Here is a 22,436-nt window from a genome sequence, read left to right on the forward strand (position 1 = left end):
TGATATACCTGCTTCCACAAAATACTGATTGAGGGCTGTGATATACCTGCTTCCACAAAATACTGATTAAGGGGTTTTATATACCAACTTCCACAAAATAATGAATAAGGGGTTTGATATACCAGCTTCCACAAAATACTGATTGAGGGCTGCGATATACCTGCTTCCAGGAAATACTGATTAAAGGGTTCAATATATCTGTTTCAACCAAATATTGATTGAGGCCTGCTATATAACTGCTTCCACAAATACTGCTCTTCTCTAGGATCTTTGGCACTGGGTCATTTTGTAAATGACAGGCAGAGAAAGAGGCAGGCCGTTCCGCAGGGGTGGTAGGGGTCGGGCAGGTGAACCAGGCCGGAGCCTAAGTGGGAAGTTGGAGAATGCGCATGTGATTACTTCAAAGGGTGCACCAGAGTTGGTTGAGTGGTTTACTCACCCTTCTGCACCCTCCTCATGCTCTGTATCTGCACCCTCCTCACTCTGCTGTGTGCACCCCCAAATACACCACCACCACCATAGCCCCTCTACTCGAGTCAGAATAATTATTTTCCCATCTATTACCAGAGCTTACCAATGTGCAGCCATTCTTGACATCTGATGAAGAAGAGGAGGTAGCCATGGCCACCACTCAGCGGTCTGACAACAGTACAGATCAGCCCAAGGAGGGAGGTCCTTGCTGTTGCTGCCTACTCCTAGATCTCAAATGTCAGTGGAGGTGAAGGTGACGATGATGACGTGTCAATGGATGTTACTTGGGTGCCCACAAGAGAGGAAGAGGAGGGGAGTTCAGAGGGAGAGACAGAGCAGCAGAGAGGGAGGAGAAGGAGTAAAAGCAGGCAGAACTCGCAGGGAACAGTTGGCAAAAAGCAGATTGCAAATGTATCTGGAGTGAGCCATCCACCATGCACGGTCACTTCCTGCACTTCCAGGACGCCAGCACATGGCTCTGCAATGTGGGATTATTTTTAACGTGTCAGCTGCTGACAATAGTGTTGCCATCTGCAGCCTGTGCTGTCAACGCATAAGTCGCGGTAAGCCCAACACTCACCTAGAGATGACTGCCTAAGAAGGCACCTGGCCTCCCATCACCGAGCCCAGTGGGAGCAACACCTTCAGAACCCACAAAGCCACACTTCCTGCGCTCCAAGTCCTGCCTCTTCTCCTTCTCCTCTATCCCCCCTTTTGTCCTCCACTCCATCTTCCACCGTGCCATCGTCGCGTTCATCTGGCAGAAGGCAGGCTTCCGTGGCCCAAATGTTCGAGCGTAAAAACTTGATGACGCCAGATAACCCTCTTGCCCAACGGCTGATCATAGAAACATAGAAACATAGACTATGTCAGCAGATAAGAACCATTTGGCCCATCTAGTCTGCCCAATATACTGAATACTATGTATAGCCCTTGGCTCTATCTTATATGAAGGATGGCTGTATGCCTATCCCATGCATGCTTAAACTCCTTCACTGTATTTGCAGCTACCACTTCTGCAGGAAGGCTATTCCAAAAGATCCACTACTCTCTCAGTAAAGTACAGGAATACTTCCTGATATTACTTTTAAACTTTTGCCCCTCTAATTTAAAACTATGTCCTCTTGTAGCAGTTTTTCTTCTTTTAAATATTCTCTCCTCTTTTACCTTGTTGATTCCCTTTATATATTTAAAAGTTTTTATCATATCCCCTCTGTCTCGTCTTTCTTCCAAGCTATACATGTTAAGGTCCTTTAATCTTTCCTGGTAAGTTTTATCCTGCAATCCATGTACTAGTTTAGTAGCTCTTCTCTGAACTCTCTCCAAAGTATCAATATCCTTCTGGAAATATGGTCTCCAGTACTGAGCACCTCCCTCTTTCTACTGGTAATGCCTCTCCCTATACACCTAAGGATTCTGCTAGCATTTCCTGCTGCTCTATGACATTGTCTGCCTACCTTTATGTCTTCTTAAATAATGACCCCTAAATCCCTTTCCTCAGATACTGAGGTTAGGACTGTATCACTGATTTTATATTCTGCTCTTGGGTTTTTACGCCCCAGGTGCATTATCTTGCACTTATCAACATTAAATTTTAGTTGCCAGATATTTGACCATTCCTTTAGTTTTCCTAAATCCTTTTCCATTTGGTGTAACCCTCCAGGAACATCAACCCTGTTACAAATCTTTGTGTCATCAGCAAAAAACACACCTTACCATCGAGGCCTTCTGCAATTTTGCTGATAAAGATATTAAACAATATTGGTCCCAGAACAGATCCCTGAGGTACCCCACTGGTAACAAGACCATGGTCTGAATATACTCCATTGACTACAACCCTCTGTTGTCTGTCCCTCAGCCACTGCCTAACCCATTCAACAATATGGGAATCCAAGCACAAAGACTGCAATTTATTGATAAGCCTTCTATGTGGGACGGTATCAAAAGCCTTACTAAAGTCTAGATAAGCGATGTCTACTGCACCTCCGCCATCTATTATTTTTGTCACCCAATCAAACAAATCAATAAGATTAGTTTGACATAATCTCCCTGAAGGAAACCCATGCTGTTTTTCATCTTTCAATCCATGGGATTTTAGATGTTCCACAATCCTCTCCTTAAGTATGGTTTCCATTAATTTCCCCACTATTGATGTCAGGCTTACTGGCCTATAGTTGCCCGATTCCTCCCTACTACCTTTCTTGTGAATGGGCACAACATTTGCTAATTTCCAATCTTCTGGGACGACTCCTGTTATCAGTGATTGGTTAAATAAATCTGTTAATGGTTTTGCTAGTTCACCGCTGAGCTCTTTTAATAGCTTTGGGTGTATCCCATCAGGCCCCTGTGACTTATTTGTAGTAATTTAGACAGCTGACTTAGAACCTCTTCCTCTGTAAAGACACATGCATCAAAAGATTCATTAGTCTTCCTTCCTACTGAGGTCCTTTTCCTTCATTTTCCTTTGTAAAAACTGAACAGAAGTCTTCATTGAGGCAGTCAGCTAGTTCTTTATCTTCTTCCATATACCTTCCTTCTTTTGTTTTTTATTTGGTAATTCCTTGTTTTAGTTTCCTTTTTTCATTTATGTATCTGAAGAATGTCTTATCGCCTTTTTTCACTGACTGAGCTAATTTCTCTTTTGCCTGTGCTTTAAAAGCTCTTATAACTTGTTTGGCCTCTCTCTGCCTAATCTTATAAATTTGCCTGTCATCCTAGTTTTTTTTTAATAATTACTAAATGCTATCTTTTTGTTTTTAATGATTTTGGCCACTTCTGTTGAGTACCACAGTGGTCTCTTCCTTTTTTTGCTTTTACTGACAAGCCTAATGCAATTATCTGTTGCCTTCAATAGTGCCACTTTTAAGTAGTCCCATTTCTCCTGGACTACATTAATGTTCCAATCTGATAGGGACTCGTATACACTAGTCTAATTTGAGAAAAGTCAGTTTTTCTCAAATCTAAAACTTTAGTTTTTGTGTGGTGTGACTCAGTCACTGTACTTATAGTAAACCACACTGACTGGTGATCACTAGATCCCAAGCTTTCCCCTACAGTAATATCAGATACCAAATTCCCATTTGTGAATACTAAATCTAAAATGGCCTCCTTCCGGGTTGGCTCCTCAACTACTTGCTGTAGAGATAATCCCAGTAGGAAATTTAGAATATCTGTACGCCTGGCAGAACTAGCTATTTTGGTTTTCCAGTTTACTTAAGGAAGATTAAAGTCTCCCATAATGATAACTTTCCCTTTCAATGTCATTTTAGCTATTTCCTCAACTAGTAGATCATCTAATTCTTTGACTTGGCTAGGTGGTCTATATATCACACCTACACAAGTTACCTTATGATTATCAAGCTGCAAGGTAACCCAAACTGACTCTAAATTGGTCTCGCTAACTTGTATTAAATTAGATTTTATGCCATCTTTCCCATAACTTTTACTGCCCACTTGGTGAACCTTCTGATGGCCATCAAGCATGTAACCCGTGGCTCCCGTGTGGATTTAGTGTTACTGCCAAGGATTGCATGCAGGCCTGCCTCTTCTTCTCCTCCTCCTACTCCCTCCCTAGTCTCCTCCTCGGCTGACTCCTCCTTTCCCACTGCTATCGCCTCTTCCGCTGCACCCCCCAAGCTCCCCAGAACCTATTCGATATCCCAGGTGAGACGTGGCCATGATGTGCTTCGGCTGTTATGCCTGGAAGCCAAGAGCCACACCGTTCCTGCACTGCTTTCAGCTCTGCGGTCACAGGCCAATCAGTGGCTAACCCCACTCATTTTGACAGTTGGTAAAGGTGTGTGTGACAATGGTGCCAATCTGCTGAGCGCGCTGAAACATGGAAAAATGACACACGTGCCTTACATGACACACGTCCTGAACTTAATCGTGCAGTGATTCGTTGCCAAATACCCCGGGGTCCAGGACATCTTGCGGCAGGCCAGGTAAATCTCTGGCCATTTTAGAAGATCTTACACGGCCATGGCTCGCCTTGCTGACGTTCAGGGACGACACCACTTTCCCGTCAGACGTCTGATTTGTGAGAGCCCGACGTCTTGGAACTCCAACTTGTATATGCTTGAAAGGCTTCTCCAGCAGAAACGTTCCGTTAAAGACTACCTGTATGAACTGTGCAGCAGGACAGGTTCTGGGAGCTTGGTTTCTTTTCACCGCGCCAGTGGCTGCTCATGCGCGACACATGCAGACTTCTGAGGCCATTTGATGAGATAACCAAACGGGTCAGTCGCAGCCAGGGTGCCATCAGTGACAACGTACCTTACGCCTTCTTTCTGGAGCGTGCATTGCGTTGTGTCATTGATCAAGCCGTCGAGGAGAAGGAGGTGGAAGATGAGGAAGTCGCAATGCTGAATGAATTCCCAAGGGGGGCTACTCCATCTGAGACAAGTCAGCAGGAGTCTGAAGAGGAGTCAGAGGAGGATGGTGGCTGGGGGGGGGGGTGTAACAGGAACAGGAGCAAGAAGAGCAGGCTTTGAGGGGGACTTTAAACTTTTCCGGGATCCCTGGTGTTGTCCGTGGCTGGGGGGATGAGACTAAGGACGACATTCTCCTGGGCAATGATCAGGAGCCAGGGCGCTCCACCACTTCCATATTAGTGAAAATGGGGGCCTTCATGCTCCAGTGTTTGAAGAGGGACCCCCGTATAAAAAGTATAAAGTTCAAGGACCTGTACTTGGTGGCAACGTACTTAGACCCCCGGTACAAGCACAAAATGGTGGACATGTTACCAGCATCACATAGGGCTGTCAGAATGCAGCATTTCCAGGCCTTGCTGTGAGACATTCTGCTGTTGCAGGCGCTGGCAGAGGAATTTCTACCAACAGCTAAACAGGTGCGGGTACCAATCCTACCGTGCCTGCAAGAAGAGGGCGTTTTGAAGATGTGTTGGTCACTTCGGATATGAGATCATTCTTGCAGCCAACCCATCGACAGCCGCCCTCCGGATCCAGCCTCAGGGAACGCCTAGAGCGACAGGTGTCCGTTACATCAGTTTAATGGCTGATGTGGACGCTCTGAGAAGCGAGGAACCCCTGGACTACTGGATGTGCAGGCTTGACCTGTGGCCAGAGCTGGCACAATTTGCCATGGAACTCTTGGCTTGCCCCTCGTCGAGTGTTCTGTCTGAAAGGACGTTCAGCGCAGCAGCGGGGGATCATGATCGATAAGCGCACTCGCCTAGCTATCGACAGTGTGGACTACCTCACATTTCTAAAAATGAATGAGGCATGGATCTCAGAGGAATTCCACACCTGTGACAACCACGTGTAATTGAATTTCCTCATGCCAGCTCACACATATCCTCCATCTCCCAGAACAAAGAATGGTCCTAGTCTTATGTATATACAGCGACATAAAATACCTTTTCTGTCAGATGAATACCTACTTTTTGGGGCCTGTACTGGCCTACAGTAAAATTGTTATCCAGTGACCGCCTAATGTACCTCCAGCCACATCATCACAAGTTCTTTTCTATCAGGTGAATGCCTAATTTTGGGACCTGTACTCCCATGGCCTAAAATAAAAATTTTCTAGGCTCCAGCAGGGCACATTTTTGAGAGTTTCCCTTTAAGACGCATAAAAATGTCCCCTTATTAAAATACATATTTTTTGTCTGAATTTTTGCCAATGATCCCCCTCTGGTATGTCACTGTCCATGTTGTGGGACTATTTTTGCACTAGCAAGTATTTGGTGATTTGAAAATATGACCTGAAGGTTATTCAGGTTAGCCTGCCATTAAAATCAATGGAGCCCACCTCGAACGCGCGTCTTGCGAACATTTGATCAAGAACGCGCGTTTGCGAACCGTCCCGGCCGATGTTCGCAAGAGACTCCTTTCTTTCAAAGGAGTGCGTTGGCCTTATTGGAAAATTATTCCAAGCACAAAGTGTGCATTAATGCAACCCTCAATGTACAGTATACATCTATTTTGAAAGTTTTGAATGTAGAATTATGACTCCTACACGATCAGCCCTTCCAGCCCTCTCAATGTCTTTGAGATGTAAGCTGTCCACGACTTTTGCGAATTATTTTCTAGTAGATTGGAAAATCGCCCAAGTGAAAAGAATGCAACACAAAACAGAATGAAGAATAGGGCTGCATTTTTTAAAACCGTGATACATGGGGAATATTTATGATTGCTTTTGGCCTTTTTTTGCATCTCTGTTCTTCGCCGCGTCTTACAGTGACAAGATGCTCGGAGAATTCTTGTTTAGTGGTTGTTTTTGATATAGTCAAACCCTACAGCTAGTCTAAATTGACATTCTCACTTCAAACATTTTTAAAATGGTCTGTAGGAGGTAAGGTCACATTCAATGAATACTACTTAATTTTGTATTCTCTTAAAGAAAAGTTTACATATCAAAGGTCTCAAATGGCTGTACGTATGTCTAGAGGAAAAAAGACAATGCAGCAGCACCCTGCAAATCAGATAAAGTACAACAATGCCATAGTCACAAAAATTATAGTGCTAATGCTATGCTTATTTATAAAGTGAGATGCTTGGCCAATGCATTTTGTACAAAAACATCTGAGCCCGTCTGCCGTACGTCAAGGCGATCTCTGTTAGACGGGTCCTAACACTAAATACTACCTGTTATGCGCCACAATTGCCGCCATAAAATTCAGGGAGTGTTGGATCCACATGCATGCTTTATCCACTCTGGCTTTTACCATTTTTGGTGCCATAATGGCCTCCATTACAAGGGATGCAGGTATCAACATGCATGCCGAGCCCAGTCTATACCTTTCCTTGTGCCAGACAGCTTCCAATGAATGTAGTGAGAGCAGGCTACAGCTTTATACTGAAACTTATTAAAATCAGCCTATAGGGCAGACAGGCTAATCAGGAGTGCACGACTCGCTGGAGTGCCACATCTCCAGCATTGTAAATCTGCAAAAAAATGGGCAGGTGAATGCTGCCATGGCAAAGACCTAGAGGAAAAAAGACAATGCAGCAGCACCCTGCAAATCGAATAAAGTGCAACAATGCCATAGTCACAAAAATTATAGTGCTAATGCTACGCTTATTTATAAAGTGAGATGCTTGGCCAATGGGAGGTGCTGACTAACCCCCTTTCTTTGCAGATGTACGTATGTCTAGGGTATCAGAGAGGTAATAAGAACCTCTGGGTAATTATGGGGCCAGACAGGTGTGGGATCTGGAATGTTGACACTAGGGATGAGCAAATCGACTTCGGCTGAAACATCTGAAGTCGATTCGCATAAAACTTCGTTCTAATACTGTATGGAGCAGGAGCTCCATACAGTATTAGAATGTATTGGCTCAGATGAGCCAAAGTAATTACTTCGCGAAGTCTCACGAGACTTCACACAATAACTTCATAAATACATTTTTACTGTAAAAAAAACTTTTCCCGAACTCGGTTCCAAGTGGTAGATTCCTCTACTGCCATTCTGAAGCTGCCTAGGTCCCTGCTGCTCTGCACTTCCTGTCTAGGCTTGGCTTGCTGGAAATGGTAGGAAAGGCCCAATCAGCGAATCAGTGGATAAGGCAGATCACCGCTAAAGCCAGTAATCGGCCTAAGTGGGGTTTTTCCTAAGTCTTTGAAAGACTTTTCAGCTGGGACAGGAAGTGCTGAGTAGCAGGGACTGTAGCCCCTTCAGATGGCAGTGGTGGTATCAATGGAGGTGAGTAAAGCTTCTATGTTTTTTTTTTGACAAGTTCGGATCCTGTCTTCCCTAATCTCTTCAGAACACCCCTTTAATTAATGACTCCTTTTACCAATGACGTCAAGGGCTTTAGAACATCAAGATGATTGTACACGCATTGGCATTTAAAAAACAAATCCAAAAGGCAAAAAGGCACAGACTACATTGGCCCTGATTTATCAAGACTGCCGTGTGCTTGTGTCTTGATAGTGACTATGCTATGGACTCCTCCAGTAGTCCATGCGCCCGACTGAAATCTCTAGCGGCTCGGAGCTGCTGTAGATTTTATTCATTATGTAAGTCAGTTTCTAGCGTAAATAATGAGACATGTGTAAGGGCAGATGGCCCCATCCTCACCCCCAACACCCCCCTTTTTTAAACCTGGCGATGTCAGCGTTAGAGGACTAAAAAAGTCACAATGGCATTAAAAAGTTGCAAAAACAGCTTCTGCAACATTTTAACACCAGAGAAGGGCACCCCTGTGTTAGATGTTCTTCTGTAGGGTGTCTTCTGCTGGGGCCACCCTCTTCCATAGGGTGTGTGGTCATGCACGATCTTAGGTGTATTTTTTTTAAATATAGATAGTGACATGAACAATTGAAACAAAAATCACCACAAATTCAAAAATTACGTTCAACATAAAAATGTGAATTAAACAATATGTTATTTTCTGATAATACAATCCCTTTAAGACAATTCAAAGCGCATTGAGTTTTCTTTGAGGAATGTAACAATTTGTGCATAGATCACACTACTGTATACTGTTTTTTTAACCTACTGTATTGTAGCCTTTAAAAAAAAATAATTCTGCTTTGCATTTTCCCCCTTTTTTCAAACTAGACGAGGAGGGCCATAGCATTTTTGGGTGCTCCACAGACCTTGAGCCAGCACGGTCTACGCACCGTGGACTTCAATGTGTGAAGAGTATCCATACTCTCTCAAATTATATCAAACTTTACCATAGGTTAGAAAATATTGACTCCAAGCAAAAAATGTATCAACGCTTTACACTTATGCACTCCAAGCAAAGGTTTTGAAAAAACTGAAAAAAAAATATTCCTGTTATTAGCCAAAAATCTTAAGCAGAGCCTAAAGGTGCCCTTCATTGCTGTTGGTCAAAAATCTCTGCGATTCAGATGTCGGTAAACAGTTGAGAGGACAAATGATGTGGCATGGGACATGTTATTTTTTTAATTGATGGGTGGCGTAATGTTTCAACCCCGTTGGTTTAGGCCTCTTTCACACGACCGTATACGGAACTATTCATTTCAATGGTTCCGCAAAAAAAACTGAATGTACTCCGTATGCATTCCGTTTCCGTATTTCCATTTTTCTGTTCCGTTGAAAGATAGAACATGTCCTATTATTGCCCGCAAATCACGTTCCGTGGCTCCATTCAAGTCAATTGGTTCTCAAAAAAAAATGGAACACATACGGATATGCATCCGTATGTCTTCCGTATCTGTTTCGTTTTTGCGGAAAAATCTATTAAAAATGTTATGCCCAGCCCAATTTTTTCTATGTAATTACTGTATACTGTATATGCCATACGGAAAAACGGAACGGAAAAACGGAACAGAAATGGAAACACAACTAAAACGAAAAACGGAACAACGGATTCGTGAAAAACGGACCGTAAAACACTGAGAAAGCCATACGGTCGTGTGAAAGAGGCCTTACTGGAATGCTGTACAAGGAGATCGGTGGCAGTAAAAGGCGCTGTTCTTTTTTCTTGTTCTCACTTGCAGCTCCCCCCTCCCCTCCTCTACACAGACACAGAACCAGGGAGTAAAACCTTTCATTCTGTTCCACAGCTTTAGACATGCGCTGCTCCCCAAATCCTACGCCTACAGCTTTGATCCCGCTGCCATTTTAAAGATACTTATCTTTAGATGCGGAAATCGCTCAAAGTTATGACTAGTGTTGAGCTAAGTGGAATTTGATCAGAATTTCAGGGAAAATTCGATTCGCCCCGAAGCAGAATTTCCTCGTGCTTCATGGTAGTGAATCGATTTTCCCTGTATGGTGGTAAAAAATGTTAAAAAATCATACTTACCTCATTTGTTTGAACGTGAAGAGCCGGCCACCGCCGGATGAGGTAAGTATGATTTTTTTCAAAAAATATTTTTTTAATGTTGCACTGTGTTATTACTGTTAAATTCCGCGATCAGCTATGAATGCGGCATCTGAAGGGCACAATGATGGGGGGAGCGGCGCAATCGCCGTTCCCTGTCATTGCACCCACTACTACTAAGAAATGCACTTCGTGACAAAGTAATTCGTCACAAAGCAAATTTTTTTTTGCTAAATTCGGTGAAACAGCCAAATCTATTTTTTTTATATTTAGCTCTAGTCACTAGTTATGGCGTAGCATGTCTTTTCCGGGCGTAAAGGGGTTAAAAATGATGCAAGCTATCAATGCGTAATAAAATAGGAAAACATTTTTTTTTTTTGTATGCAAATATTTTCTGAATGCGCGACTGGAAATTAATTGGGCAAAAGAAAAATGACGAGTGAAAGCATAAAAAAAAAAGACTTTTTGAAATGTTTAATTGTATTTTCTTTCCATTTCAGAGATTTAAGTGCACAATGACTTCATAGAGGATTTCATCTGTGTAATTATCCCTTCACTGCGGACTAAAGGCTCTTGGGGAGCGGAAGAAAATTATATCAATTATTTCTGCCTTCAGACTGTCACACTTGTCCTTTATTTTGCAACTGGAAGCTCTATGACCATCATGACTAACCAAGAAAAGTGGGTCAATCTCAGCCCTGCAGAATTTTCTCAACTTCAAAAGTATGCAGAATGTAAGTATGATTTGATTTGAATATGTTAATCTTCACAGTTCACACTTAATTTCCAGCGAGCAGCACGATATGCTCGGGAGTGACTGTATGCGCGACCCTGCGATACCTCGAGGGCGCATCAGTCTAATGTACATCTTTATAGTCCTGTTTTGTAATTATAAGGGTCAATTAGAAGAACAGTGCAGAGGCTCCGGGTCCGCTTATCTGTTGGCCCAATTATACCAATGTGAACCAGCCATCTCAAATAAAAAAAGGCTCACTCATCAAGATTCGGGGTTTGTGATTTTTGGGGTCATTTTTATTTATTTTTGTCAGTATATGATATGCCCTTAAAGAGGACCTTTTATCTCTCCTGAAATGTCTGTTTTAGCAGCTGCTTATATTCCTCACTTAATAACATTTTTGGAGAATCATTTCTTGTGATTCTATGTTATGCCTACTAGACGTTTATGGATAAAGGTAATGATGGGTGGTAGCAGTTGGGGGTGTGTCCCTGTATAGTCTGGCATTATCCAATCAGTGCTACCAGTGACAGACTGTGCAGGGACACACCCCAAATGGTAACTCCTAACTGGACCTTTATCCATAAACTTCTAGCAAGAATACAAGAAGAATGTCAAAATATAAAGTAAGAAGAAAAGATGCTCCAGAATTGTCATTTCATGTGGAATATAATTATTTACTAAAACAAACATGTCAGAAGTGGTGACAGGTCCTTTGTAAAGCATACCTCGAAAAAAAAAAAAGGTTTGCATATAGTCTGTGCTTTTTTGTGCAATAAGGACCGTTGTGTGCACCCGTGGCCGTTTTTCAGTTTTCCGTGATTTTCTGCGGACCCATTGACTTTCAATGGGCCCGTTGAAAACTCGGAAAATGCACCGTTTGTCATCCGCCTCCGTGATCCGTGTATCCTGTCCGTCAAAAAAATATGACCTGTCCTATTTTTTTGACGGACAACGGTTCACAAACCCATTCAAGTCAATGGGTCCATGAAAGAACACGGATGCACACAAGATTGGCATCCGAGTCCGTGATCCGTGGCCGTAGGTTACTTTCATACAGACGGATGCGAAGATCCGTCTGCATAAAAGCTTTTTCAGAGCCGAGTTTTCACTTCGTGAAAACTCAGATCCGACAGTATATTCTAACACAGAGGCGTTCCCATAGTGATGGGGACGCTTCTAGTTAGAATATACTACGAGCTGTGTACAAGACTGCCCCCTGCTGCCTGGCAGCACCCGATCTCTTACAGGGGGCCGTGATCAGCACAATTAACCCCTCAGGTGCTGCACCTGAGGGGTTAATTGTGCATATCATAGCCCCCTGTAAGAGATCAGGGGCTGCCAGGCAGCAGGGGGCAGACCCCCCTCCCTCCCCAGTTTGAATATCATTGGTGGCCCCTGCCTCCCTCTATTGTATTAATAACATTGGTGGCACAGTGTGCGGCCTCCCCCGGCCCCCCTCCCTCCCTCTATTGTATTAATACGTTGGTGGCCAGTGTGCGCAACCCCCCCGGCCCCCCCTCCCTCCCTGTATTGTATTAATAACATTGGTGGCCCGTGTGCGGCCTCCCCTCTCCCCCTTCCCCCCGATCATTGGTGGCAGCGGAGTTCCGATCGGAGTCCCAGTTTAAGAGAGAGGGAGGCCGCACACTGGCCACCAATGTTATTAATACAATAGAGGGAGGGAGGGGGGGCCGGGGGGGCGCACACTGACCACCAACGTATTAATACAATAGAGGGGGGGAGGGTGCACACTGTGCCACCAATGTTATTAATACAATAGAGGGAGGGAGGGGGGACCGGGGGGGGGGCCGCACTGGCCACCAATGATATTCAAACTGGGGAGGGAGGGGGGTCTGCCCCCTGCTGCCTGGCAGCCCTGATCTCTTACAGGGAGCTATGATACGCACAATTAACCCCTTAAGGTGCGGCACCTGAGGGGTTAATTGTGCTGATCATGGCCCCCTGTAAGAGATCGGGTGCTGCCAGGCAGCAGGGGGCAGTCATGTACCCAGTTTGTAGTATATTCTAACTAGAAGCGTCCCCATCACCATGGGAACGCCTCTGTGTTAGAATATACTGTCGGATATAAGTTTTCACGATGTAACTCAAATCCAATGGTATATTCTAACATAGAGGCGTTCCCATGGTGATGGGGACGCTTCAAATTTAAATATACCATCGGATCGTAGAAAACTCCGATCCGATGGTATAAAAGGGACTCCTGACTTTACATTGAAAGTCAATGGGGACGGATCCGTTTGCAATTGCACCATATTGTGTCAACGTCAAACGGATCCGTCCCCATTGACTTGCATTGTAATTCAGGATGGATCCGTTTGGCTCCGCACGGCCAGGCGGACACCAAAACAACCGTTTTGCGGACATTGAAAAAATACTGTCGTGTGCATGAGGCTTAACAGTGATGGAACTGGTAATTTTTGGGCCCCCCAAAAGTCTTTTTCAGTTATATTGTTCCCTGTTTCAGCTGCACAGCTAGATGTATTTCTCTCACAAGCAGGGGGTGTCTCCCTTTTGTGGAATCTGCCAGGACTGTACTGCTGTCACGTCCTTTCTCTTACTTTCCACTATGTTTGTTTTCAGCTCCGGAAGCATCACAGAATAGATAAGGAGAGGGAAATCACACTTAGGCCTCATGCACACGACCGTTGTTTGGGTCTGCATCCGAGCCGCCGTTTTGGCTGCTCGAATGTGGACCCATTCACTTCAAGGGGGCCGCAAAAGATGCGGACAGCACTCCGTGTGCTGTCCGCATCCGTGGCTCCGTTCCGCGGCCCCACTAAAAAAATATAACATGTCCTATTCTTGTCCACACTTTGCGAACAAGAATAGGTATTTATATTGCCGGCGCCTGTTCCGTTCCGCAAATTGCGGACCGCAAAAAACGGCACGGTCGTGTGCATGAGGCCTTACAGACACACATGAGGTTCCTATAATCTAATAACATCAGGCTCAGGATCTCAGCTAGCCCTGATACGCCCCCACTTCCTGTTTGTACTGCCTGACAACAAGCAGTGCACTACAAATAGGGTGGTAGTGAGACCCCTAGTAGCCATGGCTTTACACCATTTGTCAGGTTGACTCGGAATATTTTTTAACTGAAATGATTTTCAAATGTGCCAGTTACACCATTCCAAATGAAAGGTGGAACCTGAACAACTGCAGCCAGCCCCTGAGGATCTTGTACAGAGGACGGCAATGGTAGCGGCCCTGATAAAATGATGTGTCACAGTGTACTCCCACAGGCCGTCACTCCCTGGGGATCGGTGCAGTGACAGGAATCAGGCCAGAAGTAGAAGAACGAAAGTCTTTCTTTACTTAGTGCAAGAGAGGAGTAAACCCAGGAGTTGTTTAATATTGGTAATAATATTGCTTCAGACCCTGACACACTTTGAGATGGACTGGCCATCCGGATCGACGACCAGCAAACGGCAGACTGAATAAAAGTGTTAATGAGATTGGAATTGCACGCCTGTGGTTATTTGGGAAGGTTGCAAAGTGTATCCAAAAAGAGGAAGGATTACCACCACCATGATTGCTGCTGCCTATACACAGTTACTTAGAATATACTTTGGAACTGTGTTTATTGCTGCTCAGTGAACTGCAACACTCATCATCTATTCATTAAAGAGAGACTTTGGGGCACATTCATCAAGACCGGCGATTTAGACGCCGGTCTTAATAAAAACACTAAGCTGGCAATAGAAGACCGCTGCTTCTAAATGTAAGACAGCATCCCCTACTGCTCCCACACCACATCCATTTATTTAGACCTGCATGAGCGGGGAGAAGTCGCAGATTGCGGTGCAACGGTTAGGCGTATTTCAGCTTTATTTATTGTAACCAAAGGGGCTTGTTCATTGACTCTATCATCCGTCCACCGGCCTACACGTGTTCTTCTTCCATGAACCCTGCCAGTCACCCACCATCAAAAGTACCCCACCAATCATCAGGCAGGAGACCCCGAGAGTCCAGGGTATGCCCTGAGGGAAGAAAGGGTGTGCCCTCCACTCACTGCATGCATGGCCTGGGGAACACTAGAGGGAGAGGTAAGGTATACAACCACCCTCTTTGCCACCACCACCACTCCCATCCTGTTCAGTTCCAGCCACCACCACTGTTCCCCTGCGAAGCAGGAGGAGCTAGGGTGCACAGTACGGCTTGGCCCCACCCTCAGTGCACTTACATGCTCATTTGCACATTAATTAAAAGTCCCTTTTCTCCAGAATGAAGCAACGGACAGCTAAGTGAAAGGTATCATCACATTCAGATGAGCAAGGCCTACAAGGCCTTAGTTTATCAGTGAATTTCCTGCAGACAGGATCCCTTTAACATTTACTCACATATTCTCATTCCACCGTTAGAGGAGTGGAGGAGAGCGCTGTGCGAAGATGTCGTCAGACGTCTTATGACAAGACCTATTAAGTGTGATTCATAATCAGTGTAACTGAAAGACATTACAATATCTCAAAAGCTAAACATGAAATCACAGGGGGCGATGCAATAAGTCCCTGAGGAACGTCCTGATGAATTCACAGACAAGAAAGAAACGTTCATCGTCTAATCACCGGTCATTTATCAGAGAGGAAGATAAAATATAGAAAAGGCATCAGAATGAGGCTATATACTGTGGATGAAGCCTGAATGATGGTTTTACCAGTCATGAAACCTCTCACACATCTGGATAGTGTTCCAGCTGGAAATTACATATGCCACAGCTTGGGAAGAGCATAGAGGAGAATGGAAGTGCAGTGGCTCTGGCTGCAACAGTTATCTTCATAAATCACAGCTGAACTAATGCTTTCTGTGTCCAGGGAAATTAATAAGGGGCACACCCATTCTTCCCTCAGGGCGCACTCTGAAGGTACCTGGTGGTAGATGGTGCCTTTGGAGTTATGGGTTTGGTACACGAGCAAGGCAGGAGATGTAGGTGCTGTGGCCGGCGAATGGTGCTGGAGTGTACACAGGAGGCAGTATTATAGCAGTTATTTTCTTGTACACAGGAGCAGTATTATAGTAGTTATATTCTTGTACATAGGAGCAGTATTATAGTAGTTATATTCTTGTACATAGGAGCAGTATTATAGTAGTTATATTCTTGTACATAGCAGTATTATAGTAGTTATACTCTTGTACATAGAAGGCAGTATTATAGTAGTTATATTCTTGTACATAGGAGGTAGTATTATAGTAGTTATATTCTTGTACATAGGAGGCAGTATTATAGTAGTTATATTCTTGTACATAGGAGGCAGTATTATAGTAGTTATATTCTTTTACATAGGAGCAGTATTATAGTAGTTATATTCCTGTACATAGGAGCAGTATTATAGTAGTTATATTCTTGTACACAGGAGGCAGTATTATAGCAGTTATATTCTTGTACATAGGAGCAGTATTATAGTAGTTATATTCTTGTACATAGGAGCAGTATTATAGTAGTTATATTATTGTACATAGGGGGCAGTATTATAGTAGTTATATTCTTGTACATAGGAGCCAGTATTATAGTAGTTATATTCTTGTACATAGGAGCAGTATTATAGTAGTTATATTCTTGTACATAGGAGCAGTATTATAGTAGTTATATTCTTGTACATAGCAGTATTATAGTAGTTATACTCTTGTACATAGAAGGCAGTATTATAGTAGTTATATTCTTGTACATAGGAGGTAGTATTATAGTAGTTATATTCTTGTACATAGGAGGCAGTATTATAGTAGTTATTCTTGTACATAGGAGGCAGTATTATAGTAGTTATATTCTTTTACATAGGAGCAGTATTATAGTAGTTATATTCCTGTACATAGGAGCAGTATTATAGTAGTTATATTCTTGTACACAGGAGGCAGTATTATAGCAGTTATAATCTTGTACATAGGAGCAGTATTATAGTAGTTATATTCTTGTACATAGGAGCAGTATTATAGTAGTTATATTATTGTACATAGGGGGCAGTATTATAGTAGTTATATTCTTGTACATAGGAGCCAGTATTATAGTAGTTATATTCTTGTACATAGGAGCAGTATTATAGTAGTTATATTCTTGTACATAGGAGCAGTATTATAGTAGTTATATTCTTGTACATAGCAGTATTATAGTAGTTATACTCTTGTACATAGAAGGCAGTATTATAGTAGTTATATTCTTGTACATAGGAGGTAGTATTATAGTAGTTATATTCTTGTACATAGGAGGCAGTATTATAGTAGTTATATTCTTGTACATAGGAGGCAGTATTATAGTAGTTATATTCTTTTACATAGGAGCAGTATTATAGTAGTTATATTCCTGTACATAGGAGCAGTATTATAGTAGTTATATTCTTGTACACAGGAGGCAGTATTATAGCAGTTATATTCTTGTACATAGGAGCAGTATTATAGTAGTTATATTCTTGTACATAGGAGCAGTATTATAGTAGTTATATTCTTGTACATAGGAGCAGTATTATAGTAGTTATATTCTTGTATATAGGAGGCAGTATTATAGTAGTTATATTCTTGTACATAGAAGGCAGTATTATAGTAGTTATATTCTTGTATATAGGAGCAGTATTATAGTAGTTATATTCTTGTACATAGGAGCAGTATTATAGTAGTTATATTCTAGTATATAGGAGCAGTATTATAGTAGTTATATTCTTGTACATAGAAGGCAGTATTATAGTAGTTATATTCTTTTACATAGGAGTAGTATTATAGTAGTTATATTCTTGTACATAGGAGGCAGTATTATAGTAGTTATAGTCTTGTACATAGGAGCAGTATTATAGTAGTTATATTCTTGTACATAGGAGCAGTATTATAGTAGTTATATTCCTGTACATAGGAGCAGTATTATAGTAGTTATATTCTTGTACATAGGAGGCAGTATTATAGTAGTTATATTCTTGTACATAGGAGCAGTATTATAGTAGTTATATTCTTGTACATAGGAGCAGTATTATAGTAGTTATATTCTTGTACATAGGAGGCAGTATTATAGTAGTTATATTCTTTTACATAGGAGTAGTATTATAGTAGTTATATTCTTGTACATAGGAGGCAGTATTATAGTAGTTATAGTCTTCTACATAGGAGCAGTATTATAGTAGTTATATTATTGTACATAGGAGCAGTATTATAGTAGTTATAGTCCTGTACATAGGAGCAGTATTATAGTAGTTATATTCTTGTACATAGGAGCAGCATTATAGTAGTTATATTCTTGTACATAAGAGGCAGTATTATAGTAGTTATATTCTTGTACATAGGGAGGCAGTATTATAGTAGTTATATTCTTGTACATAAGAGGCAGTATTATAGTAGTTATATTCTTGTACATAAGAGGCAGTATTATAGTAGTTATATTCTTGTACATAGGAGCAGTATTATAGTAGTTATATTCTTGTACATAGGAGCAGTATTATAGCAGTTAAATTCTTGTACATAGGAGCAGTATTATAGTAGTTATATTCTTGTACACAGGAGGCAGTATTATAGCAGTTATATTCTTGTACATAGGGAGGCAGTATTATAGTAGCTATATTCTTGTACATAGGAGCAGTATTATAGTAGTTATATTCGTATACATAGAAGACAGTATTATAGTTATTTTTTAATCTACATAGTGCGATGTAAAAATATCTTCAATAGACTTTACAGGGGTAATTGATGTTCAGAAATATGCCTATATTAGGCATATTTTTGGTGCAGATTGTGGTGCAAAGGTTATATAGCAACTTTTTTCTGCTTACGCCAGGTCTAAATAAGGGGGCATGATGTGAGTGGGAAAGGGGACAGTCTGGCAGGCCCGACTCATTCATAATTTTCTATGCCTGTGTTAGGCGTATATAATTGTTTAAATGTAAGCCAGCAAGGAAGCTGGGTTTTATTTAGACCGGCGCTGGATATACCGAAGTTATGTAGAGGTTGGTGCTGTAGGCTGGCACTTGTGTTTGTAGGTTTCTACTTGATAAAAATACAGTTTTATTTTTGAATTGGCCTGGCCTGTATTGGATTAAAGTGGTGGGTGCCTGAGCTATAGTTTCTCACCTGCAGCAGGGTCTGGATATCTGTGGTAGCTGGTCACTCTGCTGACTGTAATGCTGTAGCTTTGCAACATACCTGTAATTTTGTCTCTGAAATCTGTCTGGGCTAGTGGTCTCACCGGAGAGTTGGTTCTCTCGTCCCAGCAGCAATAGAACATGCTTCCTCATTCCAGCGCAGGAGCTTATTAAGACTGGCGCCTAAAACGCCAGTGTTAATAAATAACCCCCTAAGTGTTTTATTTATTCTTTCACTCTATTTGCCCATGGATATACTGTCAGAAGTAACCTTTACTCCTACCCCTTCCCCCAAACAGTTTGATGACAGTGAGAACCCCATTGCTCAATGTTCTCCTCACCCCCTTTGGAAAGTCATCTAGTAAACTCTTAGCGTCTTCCAGATTGTGGAAAGTTTAGCAGTGAGGAGAGGCAGGATGGCGGTGTTTGTGCTGCAGGAGCAGTATTCAGACTTCAAGACCTTGACAATTTTTTATAAATTGTATTATGTGTTATTAACGTTATCAATGAGTCAGAGCTGTTTGTGAAAACCCACCCACGTCCTTATTGTATCCAGGGCCCTTCTTCTGTATGACACAACTCATAAAACGATTACCATTTGCATTTAGCATTGCGGTATACGTATTGTCATGGCAACTGACGGCGGGTAATAGCGAGTAGTTACTGGAGATTTTATGCTGCAAAGTTTATGCTGCTCTAGAAAATCCTCACACGCTGCAGCTATAATACTATTATGAATATTTTAGAAATGCTTCAGTGTATTCTCCAGGGCTTCTCTGCACCATGTGTGAACATACCCCAAGTATTTCAGAATTTTTTATTGATGAACCACCTGGGCTGTACCGTCATCAGAACATGTAAAATCCAGCATTGTTTTATTAAATCTTCATTATTTTTTTTTCCATTTCTTTATTGTTTCTGTTTCTTTTTTACTGTTTCCATTATAAAGAAAATAATCTAGAACATGGAAACCATCAGCAAGCGGGCTAGCTGCTGTTGTCGTATTTTGTGCTTTGATTTAGTTTTTTGTTCATTTTGTTGTTTGTTTTTTGTTATTCAGTATTTTTGCTTTGCTATTTATGGAAATTTATATAACATAACCTGAAATTCTCATCAAGACCGGTATGATGATATCATCAGTGAGAAAAAAAAAAGCCGTATTTAACCCCTTCGCGATTGGGTCTGTTTTGGACCTTAAGGACTCTGATCTAGCAAGCACAGATGGTGCAAATAGTAAAAGCAGCAGTAAAGGGAGTGTTAATGGGGCAGGCACTGGTGGATAGCCATTCAGCAGATGACCGTGATATCAGATCCATCAACAGCAGCTTGTTACATGGTCTCCCTCTATTGCAGTGACCGGCAACCTTCGGCAATCCATCTGCTGTGAAACTACAACTCCCAGCATGCAAAGATGCTCGGCTATTCTTCTAACTCCCACAGAAGTAAATGGAACATTCTGGGAGTTGTAGTTTCACAGCAAAAAAAAACAAAACAGATCCTATTGCATCAGTTAGGGCTCATGCACATGAACATATTTTCTTTCCGTATCCGTTTTTTTGCGGACCGTATGTGGAACCATTCATTTCAATATGCATCCCAATTCCGCAAAGTAATTGAACATGTTCTATTATTGTCCGCATTACGGACAGGGATAGTACTGTTCTATTAGGGGCCGGATGTTCAGTTTCACAAAATACGGAATGCACACAGGCGTCATCCGTACTTTTTGCGGACCGCAAATTGTATACGGTCGTGTGACTTTTTTTTTTACAGGATCCGTCTAAAAAAACGGATCTCAAGCGGATGACAACTGATGCAACAGGATCAGATATTTTTTTTTCTCTCTCTTCTTCTGACGGATCAGAAAAACGGAAAGCTAAACGGTGGTGTGAGCTCAGCCTAAGATGCTTCAAAGGGAAACCTTCTCTTTAGCAAATTCAGTTCTGCTACATCTGTAAGGTGGCATTTCCACTCATGACCACAAGAGGCAGTGTTCCATTGGATTCAATAAGAATACGGTTCCACCTGCTTTTCCTTTTTTCTGTTTTTAATTTAATTTAAAATTATTGGGGAGAAAAAAAAGCAAAAAAAAACAAACAATTATCGTCAGTTTATTCTGCTCCTTAATGAGGACAGCAGAGAGAGATAATGATGTAATATGGTGGATGAGTATAGTAAATATTCTCGGTGCCGTCCTGTAAGGAATAATATTCATCATTGATATTAACCCTCCGCCCGGCGCAGCGCTGTAGGGAAAGCAGTATTGTCAGGCTTTAAGGCACATTATAAATATTTCATCTGTTTGTTCTCAGCGTTGGCAGCAGAAGTGAAGATTATTGAAGGTCATTTCACGCTGTAAAATAACAGTTCGTGTCCACAGACAGCGGCGGCATTTATGGAGGTGGTTTGGAGAATCGCACACGACTAGCTGTGGCGTTTACAGATGATTGTAAAATAAATCTCTACAGGGAATCTGTCATCAGTTTTATGGTGCAGTGCCCTGACTAACGGAATCATAAAAGTGGTGACGGATTCCCCTTAAGGGGTTGTGTGAGGCCAAAAGGAGCGCCACGCTTGTCCAAGGGCCGTGTCTGGTGTGAATGGCGCCGCTTAAAGAAAAAAGTAGCAGGATTTTCTAAAGTCCTACAACTCATTTATTGCGTTAGTTGGAACGTGATAGGAAGTTAATAACACTCAACTATTGGGCTCACTTATTAAACTAATGTTATGTTAGATAGATCCTGAGTTATATATTATATTATACTCCAGAGCTGCACTCACTATTCTGCTGGTTCAGTCACTAAGTTTATACATTACTTATCCTGTACTGATCCTGAGTTACATCCTGTATTATACTCCAGAGCTGCACTCACTATTCTGCTGGTGCAGTCACTAAGTTTATACATTACTTATCCTGTACTGATCCTGAGGTACATCCTGTATTATACTCCAGAGCTGCACTCACTATTCTGCTGGTGCAGTCACTGTGTACATACATTACTTATCCTGTACTGATCCTGAGTTACATCCTGTATTATACTCCAGAGCTGTGCTCACTATTCTGCTGGTGCAGTCACTGTGTACAGACATTACTTATTCTGTACTGATCCTGAGTTACATCCTGTATTATACTCTAGAGCTGCACTCACTATTCTGCTGATGCAGTCACTGTGTACATGCATTACTTATCCTGTACTGATCCTGAGTTACATCCTATATTATACCCCAGAGCTGCACTCACTATTCTGCTGGTGCAGTCACTGTGTACATACATTACTTATCCTGTACTGATCCTGAGTTACATCCTGTATTATACTCCAGAGCTGAACTCACTAATCAGTTGGTGCAGTCACGGTGTACTTATATTACATTACTTATCCTGTACTGATCCTGAGT

The 22,436-nt window shown here is 42.1% G+C and overlaps 1 protein-coding gene across 1 annotated transcript in view; it reads left to right on the forward strand.

Moving 5' to 3' along the window:
- DGKB (diacylglycerol kinase beta) overlaps positions 1-22,436 on the forward strand; it is a 638,462-nt gene that overhangs the window by 91,356 nt on the left and 524,670 nt on the right. The window contains exon 2 of the mRNA XM_044295049.1: positions 10,733-10,966. Within this exon, the coding sequence (XP_044150984.1) occupies positions 10,888-10,966 (79 nt within the window). The 5' untranslated portion in view covers positions 10,733-10,887. The remainder of the gene's footprint in view (positions 1-10,732; positions 10,967-22,436) is intronic.

This window comes from Bufo gargarizans, chromosome 5 (genome assembly GCF_014858855.1).
Source record: "Bufo gargarizans isolate SCDJY-AF-19 chromosome 5, ASM1485885v1, whole genome shotgun sequence".
NCBI classification, from domain to species: Eukaryota; Metazoa; Chordata; class Amphibia; order Anura; family Bufonidae; genus Bufo; species Bufo gargarizans.